At 46.3% G+C, this 19684-nt stretch overlaps 2 protein-coding genes and 1 long non-coding RNA gene across 5 annotated transcripts; all 3 read left to right on the top strand.

Moving 5' to 3' along the window:
• The first annotated feature begins 683 nt into the window (after nucleotides 1-683).
• On the top strand, nucleotides 684-4159 carry LOC120693313. The gene is made up of 5 exons (XM_039976737.1): nucleotides 684-1144; nucleotides 1190-1462; nucleotides 1537-1793; nucleotides 1877-3868; nucleotides 3953-4159. The coding sequence occupies exons 1-4, from the start codon at nucleotides 751-753 to the stop codon at nucleotides 2105-2107; spliced, it is 1155 nt and encodes a 384-aa protein (XP_039832671.1). The 5' UTR covers nucleotides 684-750; the 3' UTR covers nucleotides 2108-3868; nucleotides 3953-4159.
• Nucleotides 4160-4525: 366 nt separating this feature from the next.
• On the top strand, nucleotides 4526-6218 carry LOC120692908. Of its 3 annotated transcripts, none has more exons than XR_005682787.1 (4): nucleotides 4534-4894; nucleotides 4971-5185; nucleotides 5337-5419; nucleotides 5998-6218. It is a non-coding gene; the product is annotated as an uncharacterized LOC120692908 (long non-coding RNA). The 3 variants fall into 3 exon arrangements; XR_005682788.1 differs by having other exon boundaries at nucleotides 4537-4894; nucleotides 4974-5185; XR_005682786.1 differs by having other exon boundaries at nucleotides 4526-5185.
• Nucleotides 6219-16992: 10774 nt separating this feature from the next.
• Nucleotides 16993-19442, top strand: LOC120689221 (serine/threonine-protein kinase PBL13-like). The gene is made up of 4 exons (XM_039971536.1): nucleotides 16993-18040; nucleotides 18139-18342; nucleotides 18427-19008; nucleotides 19249-19442. The coding sequence occupies exons 1-4, from the start codon at nucleotides 16993-16995 to the stop codon at nucleotides 19440-19442; spliced, it is 2028 nt and encodes a 675-aa protein (XP_039827470.1).
• The last annotated feature ends 242 nt before the right edge of the window (nucleotides 19443-19684 follow it).

Below are 19684 nucleotides of genomic sequence, written 5' to 3'. Positions count from 1 at the left end.
CGACTTCTGTCCTTGCTTCGTCAAGTTCATCCGCCGGGATGCAGAGGGGTGGGAGGTGGTGGAGCGAGACCCGTAGACTAATAGAATCCGTGGAGTGCACGCTTGATGGCTAAGTATGCAGCTCTTCAGATTTTTGTGGACCGGTCTGACCGGTAGTCAGAGGAGTCCAGATTGAATCGGTCTGACCGGTCATGAAAAAGCAGAACCACCAGAACTAGTGTAGTGTAGGCTCTTTTCGTTTAACTTTGGGGTACTCGTATTGAAAAGTTTGTAACCTTTGTAAATTATGTATATATATATATATATATATATATATATATATATATATATATATATATATATTCCCTATTTAGCACTCAGGGTGCTGAATAAGTTATTTAGCACGTTGACCACCCATCGAAACAGGCGTGAGCCATGGATCTAAGCTGAAACTAGAAAAACATTATCCCGAAACCAGAAAATTCTTCTTTAAACCGGGAAAAATCCAAGTCCAACCAGCATCCATCCCACAACCGGAAAATTAGGAGATTCAAACCGGAAATTATTCTGCATAACCGGAAAATTAAAATAACATATCCGAAAGCCGAGTTATGTGACAAAAAAATTAAGTTAACCGGAAAGTTAAAAGATCCTAACCGGAAAATTAAGGTTCAAACCGAATGTAGTTTTCTGTAATTTTCCGAATCTAGTTGCTACTTCATGTGTTATTCATGAACTTACACCTTACTATTTTTCTGTAATTGTAGGACAATGCCAGACCTAGTGTGGGAGCATGGCCAAAAGATCAGGGGTGGTTTCAAATGCAAGTATTGCAGGGAGGAGAAGAGTGGGGGAGGAGCAACAAGGTTCAAAGAGCATTTGGCACATAGGGGGAAATATGTGAAGGACTGCCCTTCGGTTCCAGCCGAAGTTAAGGCCTTCTTTAGTGAGCAGTTGGACAGGAACAAGGCTAGAGCTAAAGCAAGGGCCCGAGAAAAGCTGCTGAGGGACCAATCTGCAAGGGGGCCGCACATTGATCTAGAGAAAGAGGAAGGCCAGGGGCTCGACGAGGATGCAGAACTACAAGCGGCCTTACACCAGTCCCGCCAAGAGTATGAATTTATGCAGCAAGCTGGGCCACGATATGATAGGGGTGGCGGATCGGGATGTAGTAGTCGTCCTGATCGAGGGAGTGGTGGTGTAGGAGCAGGTGGTGGTGTTGGAGGCAGTGGTGGACCGCTGCCTTCGATGTTCAGAAGGAGCCAGTCACAAGTCCCCGAGAGGGTTAGGGACTACCATCTAGGGTTGAGCAGTGGTCCACGGCAGCAAAGGATTGATACCGGCCCATGGACTGTCAAGGGGAGGACATCAAGAGAGCTTCTAGGGAGGGCATGGGCGAAGGCGTGCCATGCTGTCGGTATTCCCGGCCGGAAAGTCGATGACCCATACTTTAAAGCTGCGATCGTGGAGACCCAGAAACAAGGTAACAATGTATATTTTGAGCTACATTACATATCCTTCATTGTGATCTTAATACTTTCTCTTCTATGACCGCAGGTGTTGGAATCAAAATACCATCAGGGAGGGAGATAGATGGAAAATATTTGGATGAGAATGTGAAGGAGATAGAGAAAGAGATAGAGAAGTGGAAGAACGAGTGGGATGAATGTGGAGTCACGATCATGTGTGATTCGTGGACGGGGCCTATGCGTAACTCGGTCATTAATTTCTTGGTGTATAGCGGTGGCACCATGTATTTCTTGAAGTCCATCAATGCGTCCGACAAAATACAGAACCATCAATACTTGTTGAAGGTAAGTCCATGTATCGAAGCATTGTTCTCACCTTGGCATAAAATATAGGACCATACGCATATCACATTGGCAATGTTGTGCAGGAGATACGAGCAGTGGTCATGAAAGTGGAGCCTCACAATGTGATTCAGCTTGTCACGGATAATGGTTCGAACTACAAAAAAGCCTGCAAAATTATCTGTCATGAGTTCCCTACCATTGCATGGCAGCCTTGCCTTGCCCATACCATCAACCTTATGCTGAAGGACATAGGGAAGTGGCCGGAGCATGATGCTTGTATTCGAAGCGCGCAACGAATTTGCAGCTGGCTCTAAAACTCCAACAGTTTACACAGCATGATGAGGGAAGCCATCGGTGGAGAGTTGGTCAAGTGGAATGTAACAAGATTTGGGACCAACTACATGTTCTTTGAAAGCATGTATAGGAAGAAGGACCAGTTCATGACATGGTTAATGTCACCTGAGTTCCGACGGTCCCGCCACTTCAAAAGTGAAACTGGAAGGTACATTTACGAATGCATCACAAGTCTTCAATGGTGGGCGAATATGGAGTATGTGATCAATGATGTTGAGCCTCTGTACATGTTTTTGAGATTTGCTGACACAGACAAGACACCTAATTTGAGTGAGGTGACAATGGAATATCAAAACATGAGGCAAACATATGCCAGCAAGTTCAGCAGTGACTACCCCCGGTTTGAAAAGATCATGGCTGTGATAGATGCAAGGATGAACACAGTGATGTCAGGCACATATATGGCAACTGCTTGTGCTCTTAACCCTTACGTGCAGTACAGTTTGGGCACATCACAGACAGTCATGGCAGTAATGCGCAACGGTCTGGAGAAAATGTTGAATACTAATTCAGCAGCAATTGCATTGCAGGAATTTGAAATATTCAAGACGAAGCAAGGTGAGTTCTCTAGTGACATTGCTAGGCGAATGGCCATTGACCGGAAAACTTCACCAGCTGCTTGGTGGGCTACATTTGGGGGAGATACACCAGTGTTGCAAAGGGTCGCTCGACGCTTGTTGTCGCAGTGTGCAGCCTCTAGTGGATGTGAAAGGAACTGGAGCACCTTTGCTTACATCCACACCAAACTGCGCAATAGGTTGAGCCACTAGAAATTGGATAAATTGGTCTTTGTGAACTACAACCTCCGCTTGCGTCTGCAACGTGCTACTAGAGGGGCCGATCCATATGACTATGATCCAGTTAGCAGTTTCATGGATCTTTCTTTGTACCGGCAGTCATCAGCAATTCAAAATTGGATGAAGCTTTCAAGGTCCAATGGAGACCCAGCATTTGATGAAGACTCAGACTTCACTGACACTCCATTGCCGAGCCAGATGTTCACTAACATAGGCTCTTCTCATGGTCACGATGAAGATGTGGAGACATGGGCCGAAGAAACAATTGGGGACACACATGTGGAGACTAAGATTGGTCCCGAAATGAGAAAAGGGAAGAAACCACGCACTGAGGAGGAGTTAGGTAGTGACGACACCACACCTGAGCCTAGTGGTGGTGAGGACATTGGTGATGATGATGATGATGGTGATGGTGATGGTGATGGTGATGGTGATGGTGATGGTGATGGTGATGGTGATGATGATGATGATGATGGTGATGGCAATGATGGCAACGAAAGTGGTGGTTATCGTATATCTCCTACTATAAGGTTCACTGGGGAGGATGACTTCACCCATGCAACACAAGATACAGATCATGGAGCACCTACTTCACAACGACAAACAACATCGACAAGTCGACATGGTCGACAGGCCCCACTTGCATATGATGAAGATAGCTCCAACTCTGCCTCCAGTGGTCAGTACTACAACCCTTACAGTACTTCTCCCCCTGCAGGGGGCTTTCTGTGGCCACCACCAGGGGTGGTGAACCCGCCACTTCCGCAGGCAGTTGCAGCATTGCCTTATTTGGATTATCACGGCTACCTACCATATGGAGCTCCACAGTTGCAACATCACCCACCTACGTACGTGTATTTGCCACCAACAGACGAGCCGTATGAGGGACCACCGGGAGAGAGATTTGAGGACTGAAGAATGCAGGTACTTATCCTATCAACATAAATTATCTATACGTTTTGGTTCCTCTACTTATTTAATTTATTTCACATAAATATTTAAATGCAGAGAATATGCTACATGGATTATTCTGGACTATGCCTTTGCCTCTGTTGTATCTTTGGATTGTAATAATTCTAATGGACTTTGGATGTATTGCGTTCTATGTGTGGACTTTGGACATGAGTTATGTGTAATAATTGTAATGAACTTTGAATGTATTACGTTGTATGTGTGGACTTTGGACATGAGTTATGTGTTAAATGGTGTATTTGTTATTGTTTTGTGGAGTTATATATATGTTATGCATTATAAACTGTCAATATACACATAATCAGGGGAAATTTTGCCAAAATTTTCAATTTTTCCATATGTACACATCATTTTTTGTTAATTTGCATTATTTTACGGTGACAAAACCGAAATTTCGGTTAAAATTACCGAAATTCCGGTCGGAAAACCCGAAATTTCGGTCGGAATGCAATGAAATTTCGTTTTTCGAATTCAAAAACACTTTTCAGTCGGAATTACCGAAATTTAGCGAAATTTCGCCCGAAATTCCGTTTCCGCCGGATGGCGGGATTCGGTCCAAAAACGAAAAGGAGAACCCTGTCTCCTCCCCGCGTCGTCCGCCACGACGCCCACCTCCTCGTCTTCTCGGCGGACTCGTCGCCGCCCACCTTTTCCTCTTCACGGTACTACTGCAGGAAAATTAAACGCCATCGTGGGCACGTGGGGGCATGGAGCAGTTTCGTCACTTCCCATTTCATCTCCAGATTATTTTTTCCCCTCTCCGTTTGTTTCTCATCCCTGAAGATGGTCTAGGGGACGGGACCCTCCGTCGGCGATGAACCCATGGATCGGAACCTCGCCTCGGGTTCCTCCCTGGCTCCCTCCCTTCGGCAGTACTCCGCCGCCGCTCATGGCCCGCGTGAAGGAAGGAGTGAGATCGAGCTGGCGCATGCGCACATCAGAGGAAGAAGGGCCTGATGCGCTCTGATTTGGGACGGGGTATAACTACATCCTCTCCGTCTCGTTATTTGGTCTTTATTCACCAGATTGATGCATATTCTCGCTAGCACCGCAGCAGCTTCCTGCATCGACCGTGGCCCCGTGCATCATCTCCATCTAGTGGATCCCGATCTAAGTCTGCTAGGCATGGCGGTGGGTACACATCCCGGCGAATCACCAATCTGGCAGGAAGGAGTGGAGGTCAGGGTCTGCTTGAAGGAAGGAGTCGAGATCTGGCTGGCGCGGGGCAAGAGCAGCGAAGCCTCTGGCCGGATCAGGGGAGAATGGCAGGTATTGCGCTGATTCAGTTGCGGCATTATAGTTTTTCAGTTCATCGTAGCGACTCTGGCATCTCCATGCATCATTGCCTCCAAGATGCGGAGCAGCAGCAATATCTGTAACTGTAAGCGCAGGTTCTAATCTTTTGGTTCTGGCGTTGCAGGAGAGCTGCGTTGGACGTCCACGCCAACTACATTCATAGAAGCAAGGATTTATCAGTATAAGTCACTCAGCAAGTACATACAGGTATATTTGGGCATTATAAGTGCTCTTAGTCCATCCCAATCCCTGTTACTTTTTTTCTCCAATTTTTGGCTAGGATCCGCAGCAACGTAATTGGGAGCACTCCCTGTCTGTGCTCCTTCCCTAACTAGAACATAGGAGATTCGTAGACCCCATCCACAATTTTTTTTATTCACAATTGCACCAAATGACCGAGATTGTCTAACCTGAATTTGTCTTAGAATATGGCCCTGAAGTTGACAAAAAAAATGATTCATTCTTGTTGACCAATTTTGCTGGTACTAGTTTCACCAAAGGTGTACAGCCGGCCATTACTGCAGCTTCAAATATTAATCATATGCAACCTGATAAAAACATATTGAATCTGACAGTCTAACCCATAAATTTGGTAAATGAGGCAAATGCAAAATTGTTACTCTACGATGAAGAGCTGTGTGATCAAACAATTGGAAGCACATGTTATAACTGTGTATTAGATATTTAGATATAAAGCTGCATTTGTGTACGTCGTAATTTTCTTGTTCAATATGTTACAGCAGGTGAACTGAAGAAATTCTTTCTTGTTCTATATGTTACATCAGGTCAGCTGAGGAAGTTCCTTGAATTTTACATTTGCAGTGCTGCCGCTGTGACGTCTGACTGCAGTTCAGTTGAAAGCAGGCACATTAACACATACACTGTCAATCTTAGTTATCTTGTATAGGTGGTGTGCTGGTAATCCTGCTGATGCGTGTACAATCTTATGATCCGTGCATGTACACATTAACTGAATTTTAATGTAAATGATATTTCATTCCATGCGTCTCGGGTGTTGCTTGTCTGAACGTGTTCGGCGCACTGTGACATTTTCAGTTTTCTCAGTGCCATTAGCATCAAATTAATTTTCCGATTACGACCACTATCTTTTTCCAGTGACACCAATAAGATTTCCGATTATGAATTAACTATTTTCCAGATGAACTAAGGCATAAATATCCTGATGGAATAAACTAGAACATTTCCTGGCAAACATGATCTGGTGTCCAGCTAAGACATTCCGGTCAAGATAAGTTTCTTTCCAGCTACCTTGTTAACATTCGGCCAGCTAACACTTGTTCCGGTCATATCAAGTTTTTTTTTTTAACCAGACCGGAATACTACTTCCTCGAGACAAGAAAAGACTAGTCCATGTTTCTCATGGACCGGAACATGTTTTCCGGTCGCAGGATCTCTCCTTCCTGCGTTTTTCTGGTTGCAGGTATCCTGATCAGGTCTTCGTGTTAGAGCATGCCGCAGAGTAACTTTATTCCGGTTGCGGATGGTAATTTCCGGTCGCGGAGGCTGTCTGGCTCGTGGAGGATCAATGGGCTGCTAGTGACGTGCTGAATAACTATTTAACACCCTGCGTGTTAAATAGCGCATATATATATACATAATTTACAAAGGTTACAAACTTTTCTCTTGCCTCTTTGCCTTCTGTTACAGATGAGCAGTTAGAGACGCTGGGCGACGACGACTTGTGCCTCCTCATCGACAAGTTCCAGCGTGTCTAACACAACAAGCAGAGGAAGAAGAACCCCGGGTGCTACCACTGCGGCGATCTGAACCACTTCATCGCCGACTGCCCCAGGAAGTCCGGCGGTGGCCAGAACAACAACTTCGACTACTACCGCCACCGCGACCACGACGAGGGAGGCTCCAACAAGGAGCGTCGGCGCCACAAGCACCGCAGTCGTGACCGGGACAAGGGAGGATGCTTCGACAAGGAGTTGCTCAAGAAGCGCTTCCAGTACAAGGCCAAGAAGTAGGAGAAGGCTGTCCTGGCGCAGCTCAGCGACCTCGACAAGAGCTCCGACACCGACCGTTCTTCTTCACCGACCTCTGACGACGATGACAAGAAGAAGAAGAAGCGGGACAAGGATGCCACTGGCTTCATCGGCCTTTGCTTGGCGGCCGGTCGGCGCAAGAGTTTCTGCACCATGGCGGGTGAGGCCAATGGTACTCGTGCGTCTCCAGGTGGACATGCTACACTGACGCACGACAGCTCTTATCCTGGATCCGAGAGTGATTCAGAGGTAAACTCCACTATTGACCTGCTTGATACTGAGGTTAGGGAGTTGTACGCCGCTCTCGACAACCAGAAGAGGCTGCTTAAGGAAGCAGCTAGAGAGCGTAGAAAGCTTAGGGCTGAGCTGGCTTGTGCTAGAGAGAAATCTGGTGAGGTTGAGTGCGCTGGCTGCATATCTCACATGAATGATCTTATTACTCTCAGTGCAAAGCATGATGAGAACGTCGCGAACTTAGATGTTGCTAAGACTTCGCTTGCTAACGTGTCTCACGAGCTAGCTAAGGCCAAGCATGAGCTTGAACTGGTCAAGGACGCTCTCATAGTTAGTGATGTGCTTGAATGTGATGAGTGTCCCATCTTTAAGTCTGATCTAGCCGCTTTGCAATCTAAATTTGCTACTGTTGTGTGCGAGCTAGAGGAGATGAAGTCTAGGCCAGTTTTGCTTGGTGTGTGTAAGCTTTGTCCCACGCTTAGGTCGGAGCTAGATGAGAAGAACACCTTGATTAAGTCTTTGGGGAAGACTAAGGTCGTGGAGTCTAGCCCACCTATTGATTGTCATGTTTGCTCTGGTCTGATTTCTGATTTGGATAATCTTGCGGTAGAGAAAGCCAAATTGGAGAATGAGAACACATATCTTAGGGCGATTCTGAGTTGGGTTTCTAGTAGTGAGCCGCAGTTGGGCATGATGATCAAGCAGTTTAAGCTTGGTGATGGTTTTGGGGTCGGTTACACATACACGAAGTCAGACTTTGACAAGTTGTATGGTAAGATCAGCAAGGCTGTTGGAGTTTCGAGTGCTCTAAACACTGCTAGTACGAGCACGCAGCCTTCGCTTGTAGACCCCGTGGATGGTGTGCTGAAAGAACCATCAAAAGCACCTCCACAGAAGCAGGTTTGGGTTCCAAAGCCCAATGAGCTGAGGAATCCCCTCGACACACTCCCTGCTGCCACAGCTCAGGTTGCCCAGAAGAAGAGGGCTGCTCCTCTCCATCCAAAGGCGGGGCCTCCACCTCCCAAGAGAGAGGTGAGGTACCACTGCGAGTACTGTGACAGAGACGGTCACTTGGAGGAGTTTTGCTTCTGGAGGAAGCGGGCTGTGAGGCATGAGCAGGAGAGACGCAACTCGGACATGTACTCTGCTCGGGTGCATGGTCCTCCTCGGTGTGGTGGTAGGCAAGATGCTAGGGCGCGCCGTGTAGGTGGAGGATAGGGAGACGGTGGTGGTTACCGTGCTCCAACGGGTGGTCGCTTTGCCGGTCTTGCTCCTGGTCATCCTCAGTACCGATATGGACCACGGGACCGAGGATTTGGAGGAGGTTACGATGCACCACGCTTTCCTCGCGGTGGTGGTCGTCAGCCTCGCGGTAGACGGGACGGGGGATACACTTTTCCTGTTTTTGCTAACCCTTCTGTAGAGCAAATGGCTCGACACTGGTTTGCTTCAGACTTTGTTAACCCCAGTGTTGAGACATTTGCTCACTCTTTGTCTCACTACTGATGTGCAGGTTGGAGGCTTGGAGAACAGGTGGATCATGGACTCCGATTGTTCGCGCCATATGACCGGGAACGACAAATGGTTCTCCAGCCTCACCCCAACGCGTCACAAAGAATACATCATATTTGGGGGATAATGGTAAGGGCAAGCTACGTGGTGTTGGCGCTGTTAGAGTTTCTGATCGCTTCACCCTGAGAGAGGTTGCTTTGGTTTCGAATCTTGGCTTTAATTTGGTTTCGGTTTCGCAACTTCTTGAGGATGGGTTTGAAGTTCGCTTCAAGGAGGGTTGTTCTCGAGTTTTGGATTCCAGAGGAGACCTGGTTTGCCGGATCGTTCCTCGTGATCGAGTTTTCTTGGTCGATTTCTCTGGAACTCCTTTTGGCCCTTCTTGCTGCTTGTTGGCTGGTCCTTCTTCTGATCTGTGGAAGTGGCATAGGAGGCTTGGACATCTGAGCTTTGACTTGTTGTTGAGACTTAGCTCACTTGGCCCGATCCGAGGATTGCCCAAATTGAAGTTTGAAAAGGACCTTGTTTGCCACCCGTGTCGCCACGGGAAGATGGTTGCCACCTCCCATCCGTCTGTTAATCAAGTGATGACCACTCACCCTGGAGAGTTGCTACATATGGACACAGTTGGTCCTTCTCGAGTGATGTCGGTGGGTGGGAAGTGGTACGTTCTTGTGACTATGGATGACTTTTCTCACTATTCTTGGGTCTTTTTCATGAGAACCAAGGATGAGGCTTTCGAGTTTGTTCGAGAGTTGATCTTGAGGTTGAAAAACGAGCTTCCCCAGGCCATGAGAGCGATTCGCAGTGACAATGGCACATAATTCAAAAATGCTCATTTTGACACCTTTTGCAGTGATCAAGGTCTTGAACACCAGTATTCTTCTCCCTACACTCCACAGCAGAATGGGGTTGTAGAGCGGAAGAATCGGACGCTGGTGGAGATGGCTAGGACGATGCTCGATGAGCATAGGACTCCTAGAAAGTACTGGGCTGAGGCAGTTAACACCGCTTGTTATGTGTCTAACCGTATTTTCTTGTGTGCTTTCATGCACAAGACTTCTTATGAGTTGCGATTTGGACGCCAGCCCCGTGTTGACCATCTTAGAGTTTTCGGTTGCCGGTGCTTTGTGCTGAAGGAAGGAAATCTTGATAAGTTTGAGTCTCGATCGTCTGACGGTATTTTTATCGGTTATGCTTCTCACTCTAGAGCTTACCGTGTGCTGATTATTGATACTAACATTGTCAGAGAGACTTGTGAAGTCACTTTCGACGAGACTGCACCGTGCAATTCTTCTGTCTTTGAGGTTGCAGGAGATGATGAGCTCGGCACCCCATCTTTGAAGATGGGGAGGAAGAAGCTGCGGAGGGTGATGCTGAGGCTACCACGCGTGCTGTGGACCTAGCCGCCTCCGCCATGAGCTCGGACGATGATGACGGCCCCGATCCGACTACATCCACTTCCCGGGGGCCGATCGAGCAGGTGACTCAGCCTTCCCCAGCTGCACATGAGGAGACACCAGCTTTGGTTGAGGAGGAGGCGACTTCGACAAGGGAAGCTCCACGACACATTCAGCGTCGTCACCCACCTCAACAGATGCTAGGTGACCTCAACGAGCGAGTCACACGGTCCAAGGTAACAAGTATCGCTGGCTTTGCTCATTCAGCATTTGTTGCCTCTTTTGAGCCCAAAGATGTTGGACATGCTCTTTCTGACTCCAATTGGGTCAATGCCATGCATGAGTAACTTGAAAATTTTGAAAGGAATCAGGTTTGGGTTTTGGTTGAGCCTCCGCCTGCTTGTAATCCCATTGGAACCAAATGGGTTTTCAAGAACAAGCAATGTGAAGATGGGTTGGTAGTGCTGAATAAGGTTCGGCTTGTACCCCAGGGTTTTTGCCAAAAAGAGGGTATTGATTATGAGGAAACTTTGGCCCCAGTAGCACGCTTAGAGGCGATTCAAATCTTTCTTGCATTTGCTGCTTCCAAGGGTTTTAAAGTTTTCCAAATGGATATGAAATCTGCCTTTTTGAATGGTTTTATTGAAGAGGAAGTTTATGTGAAACAGCCCCCTGGTTTTGAAAATCCCAAGTTTCCAAACCGAGTTTACAAACTCCAGAAAGCTCTTTACGGTTTGAAACATGCGCCTAGAGCTTGGTACGATAGGATTAAAAACTTCTTGCTTGCTCAAGGTTTTAAAATGGGATGTGTTGATGAAACTTTGTTCCTCATGCGCTCTGGCTCTGACTTTTTGTTGGTACAGCTATACGTGGATGATATCATCTTTGGTGGCTCTTTTCACGCTCTTGTTTCCAAGTTTTTTGAGCAGATGTCCAGGGAGTTCGAGATGAGCATGATGGGTGAGCTGCAGTTTTTTCTCGGGCTGCAGATCAAGCAAACTTCTCAGGGCACGTTCATCCATCAAGCCAAGTACACGAGGGACTTGCTGCGGAAGTTCGACATGAGTGACTTGTCTCCTCAGCCGACTCCGATCAGCACATCGACGACGCTTGATGAGGACTTGGACGGTGAGGCGGTGGACCAGAAGGAGTACAGGAGCATGATCGGCTCTCTCCTGTACCTGACGGCGACCCGGCCGGACATTCAGTTCGGTGTCGGCCTCTGTGCGCGGTATCAGGCTTCGCCGCGCACCTCCCACAGGCAGGTGGTGAAACACATCTTCAGGTATATGAAATTCACCCCTGAGTTTGGTCTCTGGTACTCTGCGGATTCTTCTCTGGTTTTAGTTGGCTTTTCTGATGCCGATTTCGGTGGATGTCGGTTGGATCGCAAGTCGACATCCGGCACTTGTCAATTTCTCGGTACATCTTTGGTGTCTTGATCCTCTCGCAAGCAGGCTAGCGTAGCGCTTTCTTCCATAGAAGCTGAGTATGTTGCCGCTGCTAGCTGTTGCTCCCATATCCTTTGGATGAAACAGACCTTGCATGATTATGGATTGAGTTTTGGTAGGGTTACCATATTTGTAGACAACATGTCCGCCATTAGCATTGGAGAGAACCCTGTTCTACACTCCAGAACCAAACACATAGATATCCGGTTCCACTTCATGCGAGATAACCATGAGAGAGACCATATAGACTTGAACCATGTCCCTTTAGAGAGGCAAACCGCAGATATCCTCACCAAACCACTTGAGCAAGACACCTTTGCTCGCTTGCGAGGGGAGCTTGGGGTTTGTTACCCCTTTTGATCGCTGACTTCTCTTTGGTTAGCTTTTTGAAGGTCTTTATTTTTGTTTCTCTACGCTTTCTAGCTTCTGATAGATGCATTTGCATTGTACATGTTTGCATTTTGCATTGCTTCACTACACTGGCATTCTTGTATACACTGTTATGATTTTCTAGTGCTTGCTAGTGTAGTTTCTTAGACTTGATCATGTATAACTTGCTCTTCAGTATATGTCATATCATCTGAGTTAAGCTATTTTGATTTGAAAATCTGAAAACTGATCACCCTATCTGGCTACTAGCATGTTAGGTTGTATTGATACGCTTTGCTATCTTATTCTTGCTAGTGTGTCCTTTAATCTTGGACATGAGCTAAAATTGTTGAAATTATTTAATATATGTCTGAAATGGATTGAAAAGATCCAGGTGGGATTGCTTGTCGCACTGATCGAGCTTTCGGGACGGCTCACATAGCACTAGTGAGAACCCGGGAAAGGCTGTGCATGACTGAAGCGTGTGCCTTAAGCTTCTGACTGCCTTTGGCATAGGCTTGGTCTCGCTGCTAAGTAAAGCATGACAAGCTTTCAACCCCTGACAGAAACACTTGCTTGATATATACTGTAAAATTTTCATTCAAATGCAAGTGTTGAGTTGCAGAATTGATTCATGATCAATTATGTTGGCTGCTTTGGATCACCATGTATGAGTTTGGCTAGCACTGCTTTCTTTCTCCTACTTGCTATTGCTAGATCATGGGTGATGCTTTTATTTTTGCTGAACTGAACTTTCTAGCTCTGGACTTGATTGATATACCCTGTTGAGTTAGATTCAGTTCTTGTTTATGAAGCACACATGCCCGTCACTAGATGATCATATCTTTGTATGCCTGAATGGTTCACTTACACCCTCTGCAGGACATTCATTACATAGCATGATTTCAGGGGGTGGTTTAGGCATTTTTTAGGCTTGATGAGTGCATATGCCAATAAGGGGGAGGATTTTTGGGCGAGAAGTGATCGAACAAGGGGGAGACTTGTTTGATTTTTGAAACACTTGTTGCACACAGGGCTTTGAGAGTGCATCATTTTAGGAGAGTTGCACTTGTGAGAGGGAAAGGTTCTGCATGGGGAGTGTCTGTTTTGTTTTGGCTCCTGATCTTTCCTCGCCTTCCCTCTGCTTCTTGCATGACTGCGTCGAGCATTACCTCTGTCTTTGAGGAGTCATGTTTTGGCTTTTGATCGATTGCGTTGAACCATTGCCCTTGTCTTAGGGAATCGATCTTTGCTTGAGTAAGTGACTGTTCTTGCTTTTCTGAGCTTTTTGTCACTTGCTTGAGTTCTTCACATTCTTCGTGCCATTTTTTACTTTTCACTTCTCTGGTTACAGGTGGTGTGTTGACAATGCACTCATCAAGGGGGAGATTGAGGAATGAGCAGTACTCACTCCTGACTGTGATGAGTGAATTATCAACCGTGCGGTGTGATCGTGTGCTTGGTCTTTGGTTGCAGGTACACGGGCATCGAGTGTAGATGGTGAGCTGCCGTGGAGGTGCTTTGGCCGATGGACCGTGCGGTGGACGGCGGTGAAGGGCAGCCGGGACAGGAGCTCGGGCCGGGCGGCAGCTATGGGTCCACTCCTGGATCGAGGGTGCAAGCACCGGTGGATGCGGGTTTTTTGGTTTGCGCTACAAAACCAAGCTGGCGGACGGCGGTTGAAGACGCCAAGTCGTGGAGGCACGGGCGTCGGTCTCGGGGCTAGTGGAGGTGACGGGCGTCGACGGCGTCTAGGGCCTCGCTGCGGGTGAGGAGGTGACGGGCGTCGGGCGGCGTCTAGGTCCGTCAGAAGGCCGAGGCCGGAACGGCGTCTAGGGCCACACCGTGGAGGTGGGAATCTTCCCGCGCGTGGAGTTTTGGCGGTTTTCTCAAAACCGGCCACCTCACCGGGTTTCGCGGACCCCTCAAAACCGCGGATCAGATCTGCATCGACGTGGCGGCATCGCGGAGAAGGCTTCGAGTCGAAGAAAGAAACTCTGCCGTCGGATGAGATCTTGTACCCTTTCCGGTTTTGCCCCTACGGGCGTTTTAGTGTACGAGTCAGGGTGGAGGTCATTTCTGGGAAGGGACCGGTCTGACCGGTCTGACCGGTTGCCCCCGAGGTCATATAAATACATCTCACCTGCCCCCTTGGACAGGTGAGCCTCCAAGCCACGAGTCTTTTTCTGTTTTTCCTTGCTCCTCTCTCTGTTCTAGGGTGAGGCCGAGGTCTCCATGGAAAACGTGGTCTAGATTATAGCTAGGTCCTCAAATTTGAGAGGGTGGATGAATGGGTGGATGTCTAGCTCTTGTATAGGTGAATTCCTTTGTAAATCACGATGAATTTGAATGAAATCGAGGACCCTTTTGAGCAGCTCTCTTGTGTTCCCATTCATCTTTTGTTCATGGATTAATTTCCTTTCTTTTGGTGGTTTTTGAGATTAAAACTTTCTCTTGGTGGGTTTAGGGACTCCGTGATTTGCTTCTCGACCATCTAGCCTAGAGCTAAACCCCCGAGAATCACGAGTCCCTCGGATTGAGGTTTTTGGAGTTTGTGGAAAACCCTTTTTTACCTTTCCCCCCCACGAAATTCTTGTGATCCTTTGCGTTTTGGTTTGATTCCTTTTGTGGAGAGGTTCATATCTATCCCAGGAACCTCCCTGCAAATTTTGAGACTATTTGGTGATGATTTGAACGAGTAATCTTGAAATCAACTCGAGTTCGCTTGCTGGAATTCTATTCTGAGCAGAAGCAGTCTGACCGGTCGCAGCAACCGGTCTGACCGGTCTGGAATTTCAAATCCAGCCCGACCGGTCTGACCGCCCAGAGCAAGCGGTCTGACCGGTTCCTGACTGCTAGATCTGCAGTTTTTCTCGATCACTTCCGTGCTTTCTCTCGCTCGTTTCTAGGGGTGATTTGTGTTGTTTTAGCTCTTCTATAGCTACCCCACACCTCATCTAGGATTTGAGGGTTTGTGGTGATTTTCGGAATATATGCAGACAGATCGATTTTGAAAGAAATTTTGATCGGCTCCCATTCAACTCCTTTGGTCGCCAGTTTCGGTCCCTAAAAAAATAATTACCCCGTTAATTACAAACAATTAGAAACCTGAACCATTCATGATTTGGACGATGTCCCACGTTCTTGTCCTTCACGTCCTGGCTTGGAAGCAACCGTACAAAACAACAGCCTTAGCTTTCTTCTCCCGACCCCGAAACAATATTATATTGTTTCGTCCTTTCTAGAGATCGATCTCCCTTGCTTGTCTCTGGTGCACCTCATCTTCGCCTAGCATCGTCTTGCTCTCAGTCTTTCTTCCATTGCAGCGGATCATGTGGGCTAGCAGGGAAGCAGCTGGTGGCTTACTGGATCGTCCACAGTAAACCTTGTCAACTATTTCTGGTTAGTAATAACAATGGCAGCAGCAATCAAGTTAATTATATGTCTTATTCAATTACTAGTTCTATCTGGAGAGAATAATATATAGCTGCAGTCGGTTAGTGTAGAAGTACTACTGTGCTAGCTAGGATTAGTGGTACTAGTTTGTGCTGGTGATGTATCTGAGTCATATGCTCAAAGGAGGACATGAAGTTGTAAATTAGGTAAGAGAATCCTCCAGCAGATCGCTAGGACAAAGAGTCAAAGACTATTTGGAGCTGCATCGTTATTGCCATGACATACAGTTTTTTTTTCCTATTTGCATGATCTTGTTGCTAGAACTTGCTTCTTCGCAATTCATCCCTTCATAAGAATTGAAGTGGGATTGATTGCTTGCATTCACACTACAGTTACTCTTGAATTATCCTAGTTTGATACAATTTCTTCTATATAGAATCAAGTTTGTCATAATTTTGATTCTTTTTTTACTAGTCTATCAACCCGTGCTCCCACACGTGCTAATTAGAATTAATATAAGATTAAGGTCAATAATTATAATTATCTATCTCACGCCCCTTTTCATCTATTAAATATTCTAACATATACTCTAAAATATATATTTTCGTTATTTTGTTACAATAAGTTTTGTTTTGTGCACCTCCATATGTATTCAATATATGTTTAATAGAACTATTTGTTTGTGAATTGGTATTCTTATCTCTTCCATCATATCTGAATATATAGTGACATATATCGTGGGTAGTATTTTTTATAAAAATAATAATGTAAATAATATATTAATAATGATAGAAATATTAATTTTAGAATTTTATATTGGTGCACTTCAATATATTATTATAGTTATATAATTTAGATTCAGATTTATGAGTAATTTAACTTGTAATAATAATGACATAATTGGATAATTTATATGCAAATTTAGGGGGGGTTTGTATTATTTTTATAATGGCATAGGTGGGTAATTTATATAAAGATTAGTGAGTTATTTTATATTTTTTTATAATGGCAGAGGTGGGTAATTTAGATACATGTTTAGGGGGTTACTTTAGTCTATTTTCATAATGACAGAGGTGGGTAATTTATTAGGAAAGATAACAGATCCGATGTTTATTATAATTAGAGTTGTTGGATTGATGACTGGATGTTTCTGATTTTTTTAAGAATTTATAGGATTTCTCTATTTTTTCAGAGTATCCACCTAGGATCTTAGGTGGCTTCACGTGAAGACTCCGAAGGAGCCTCCAATTAGTAATAGTAAGATAAGATAAGGATCAGCAGAAAACTGTGTGCTAATAAATATGACCTCTGCTCGAAGCTGATCAAGTTTAATACTCTCAGAAATAACGTCAAGGAGTTGCCGGTATTGCCACCGAGGACAAGTGATAGTACAAAAGCTGCTAGTTCACAAGATGGATCCGACAGACCGTAACAATTTTATAGAACTGTTGAATGGGGCGGATCAATTGAAGTGGACAGCATGTAGCAGTCATGATATAAAACGTTTCTCAAAAAATGAGATCGAAAAGATCACAGACAACTACAAGACTACGGTTGGACAGGGCGCCTTTGGAAAAGTTTACGCAGGGATCCTCGAGGACAAAAGTATGGTTGCAGTTAAGATACTTGACCACAACATCAGCAAGATGAGAGAATGCTTCGCTAAAGAGATCATCGTCCACTCCCAAATCAACCACCGGAACGTAACAAGGCTCATTGGCTACTGCATGGAGGGAGATGCACTAGTGATGGTCACTGAGTACATCCCTAATGGAAACCTCGAAAACATTCTTCACCAAGATGTTCGTCCCATTTCCTTGGACACGCGACTAAGGATTGCTATGGAGTGTGCAGGTGCTCTGGCCTATATGCATTCACAGATGTACACCCGTGTAATTCACGGTGATATCAAGCCTGCCAATATACTTTTGAGCCAAAACCTCAGTGCCAAGATTTCAGATTTTGGAATATCTAGATTGGTCAATACGGACATGAGTCTATACACTACGTATGTCATAGGGAGCATCGGCTACATGGACCCTTTGTTTGTTCGCACCGGATGTCTCACCCCAAAGAGCGATGTATACAGCTTCGGAGTTGTTCTCCTAGAAATGTTCACAAGGAAAAAGGTGAAGGCAGATCATGATGGTGGTTTAAGCCTCGTTGATGGCTTCATTCGTGGTCTTTCAAGAGGATTCAGAAGGGTGAGAGAGATGTTTGATGCCGAAATTTCAGACTCGAGCAGCAGCAAGATTCTTGATGGGATCGCCAAACTGATAGGCGAGTGCTTAAGCATGGAAATCCAGAAGCGGCCTGAGATGACAAATGTGGCAGAACGGCTTCAGGCGCTGAGGAAAGCACTTCACCAAGGACAAGAAAGAGTAGGCCTATTTTTTTGGGGAAGGAAGACCAAGCCAGACTCTGCAGCTGAAAAGACGACCATTCCGGTGAAGAGAACATGTGAAGAATCGAGGATGGATCTTGAACTAGAACTGAAAGACCTGCTGCGATGCCCGGCAAGTGATCTCGGCCATGGCACGTTCGGAAATACGTACAAGTTCGTGCTGGGCAACGAACCATGGTGGTGATGAAGAGGGTGAAACCCGACTTGAGCGAACAAGATTTTAGGCATAGCGTAGCGGTGATCAGTGACCTCCGGAGCGATCTCGTCATGCCGCTCCGCTGGTACCACTGCAGCAAGAGTGACAGGCTGCTAGTGTACCATTACATGCCCATGGGAAGCCTTGCAGCGCTGCTTCACGGTACCATTCAACGTGTCCTTGCTTGCATCGCCTCGTGTTTTCCAAATCAAAGTTCTAACGACTGTGCATCTAATTACTATTCAGGGAAGAACGGCTCTGCATCTGCTGGGGGTCAGGTGAACTGGGAGTGGCGATCAAGCATCGCACTCACCGTGGCACGCGCTGTGGCGGCCATCCACTCTGCCGGACCGGCGTCCTGCCACGGCAACATCAAATCCTCCAACGTCTTCCTCACTGGTGACCACGAGGTGCGGCTGTCGGAGCACGGCCTCCACACCCTTGTAGGCATGTACTTTTCTGCTGGTGCTGGTCCGAGTGGGTACAGAGCTCCGGAGGTCACCTTGATCGACCGCGACACCACCAGGCGGAGCGACGTGTACAGCTTTGGCGTCCTGCTGCTCGAGCTGCTCACAGGGAGATGTCCGACGAACATGTTGGTGTTGCATAAGGGTCATCGTGTGGATTTGCCACGATGGGTGCGCTTGTCAGTTCTCAGCGAGGACTCGACGACCAAGGTGCTCGACGCGGATATCATTGTTGATCAGCAACAGGAGAACCAAATGCAGCAACTCATGCGTCTCGCGATGGTTTGCTGTGAACAGATAGCCATTCGAAGACCGGCGATGTCTGAGGTGGTGCAGAGGATGGAGGAGATCCGGCGGTCTAGTTGTTTTCACCGGGGAAGTGCTCCAGCTGAAAAGTCCACCATTCCCGGGAAGATAACCGATTAGAGGCCGGCAATTTTCGATGTTCATTCGGTAGGTGCTCCAGCTGAAACGTCCATTCCTGCTAAGGAAACAGAACTGGAGCAAAGTTCAGACGCATCGGCAAACGAAACTCAGAACAAACTAGCATCAGAGGAAGAAAGCAGTGGAATGATGCTTGGATCTGTATCGACAATTGCAGATTCTGCAGTCACAGGCAGAGGTACAATTGGGACAACGTGGAAGGTCGTCAACGGGGATCTGACAGGTATAATGATACAGGAAGACATAGCATTTGATCAATACATAGCAGCAATCAAATCCATCAACAAGGAGCTGGTTCTGAAGCTGATGCAGGGCGTGGACTTGCCAGATGTCATGACCCAAATTCGTTAAACTTGATTAACAACTAAGAAAAGTCATCATGAGCATCATTGAAGCATAATCAAGCATCATGGGCATTGATTGCATAAGCTTGTTATTTATTTTTGTCTTGTGTGAATGTACCCTTATGAAGTAAGTTCAAAAATTGGTATTCAACTATACCTCAAAACATTTTATTCAAATACTAGATTTCAAATGTTGAATTTAAAATATTTTTGTAGAATTTTATGACCTTTGAACCGAGCCATAAAAGT

Source organism: Panicum virgatum, chromosome 9N (assembly GCF_016808335.1).
Source record: "Panicum virgatum strain AP13 chromosome 9N, P.virgatum_v5, whole genome shotgun sequence".
Lineage (NCBI taxonomy): Eukaryota > Viridiplantae > Streptophyta > Magnoliopsida > Poales > Poaceae > Panicum > Panicum virgatum.
The sequence above is the reverse complement of the archived record's forward strand: the minus strand, read 5'-3'. Positions and strand labels throughout refer to the sequence as shown.

Excerpts from the sequence above, each read along its gene's own strand:
- LOC120693313 (XM_039976737.1), top strand. The coding sequence starts at position 751 with ATGCCAGACCTAGTGTGGGAGCATGGCCAAAAGATCAGGGGTGGTTTC. Across the intron at positions 1,145-1,189 it reads TGATAGGGGTGGCGGATCGG|GTGGTGGTGTTGGAGGCAGT; the intron begins GATGTAGTAGTC and ends GTGTAGGAGCAG. Across the intron at positions 1,794-1,876 it reads ACCATCAATACTTGTTGAAG|GAGATACGAGCAGTGGTCAT; the intron begins GTAAGTCCATGT and ends AATGTTGTGCAG.
- LOC120689221 (XM_039971536.1), top strand. The coding sequence starts at position 16,993 with ATGGATCCGACAGACCGTAACAATTTTATAGAACTGTTGAATGGGGCG. Across the intron at positions 18,041-18,138 it reads CATTCCGGTGAAGAGAACAT|TTCGTGCTGGGCAACGAACC; the intron begins GTGAAGAATCGA and ends AATACGTACAAG. Across the intron at positions 18,343-18,426 it reads CCTTGCAGCGCTGCTTCACG|GGAAGAACGGCTCTGCATCT; the intron begins GTACCATTCAAC and ends ATTACTATTCAG.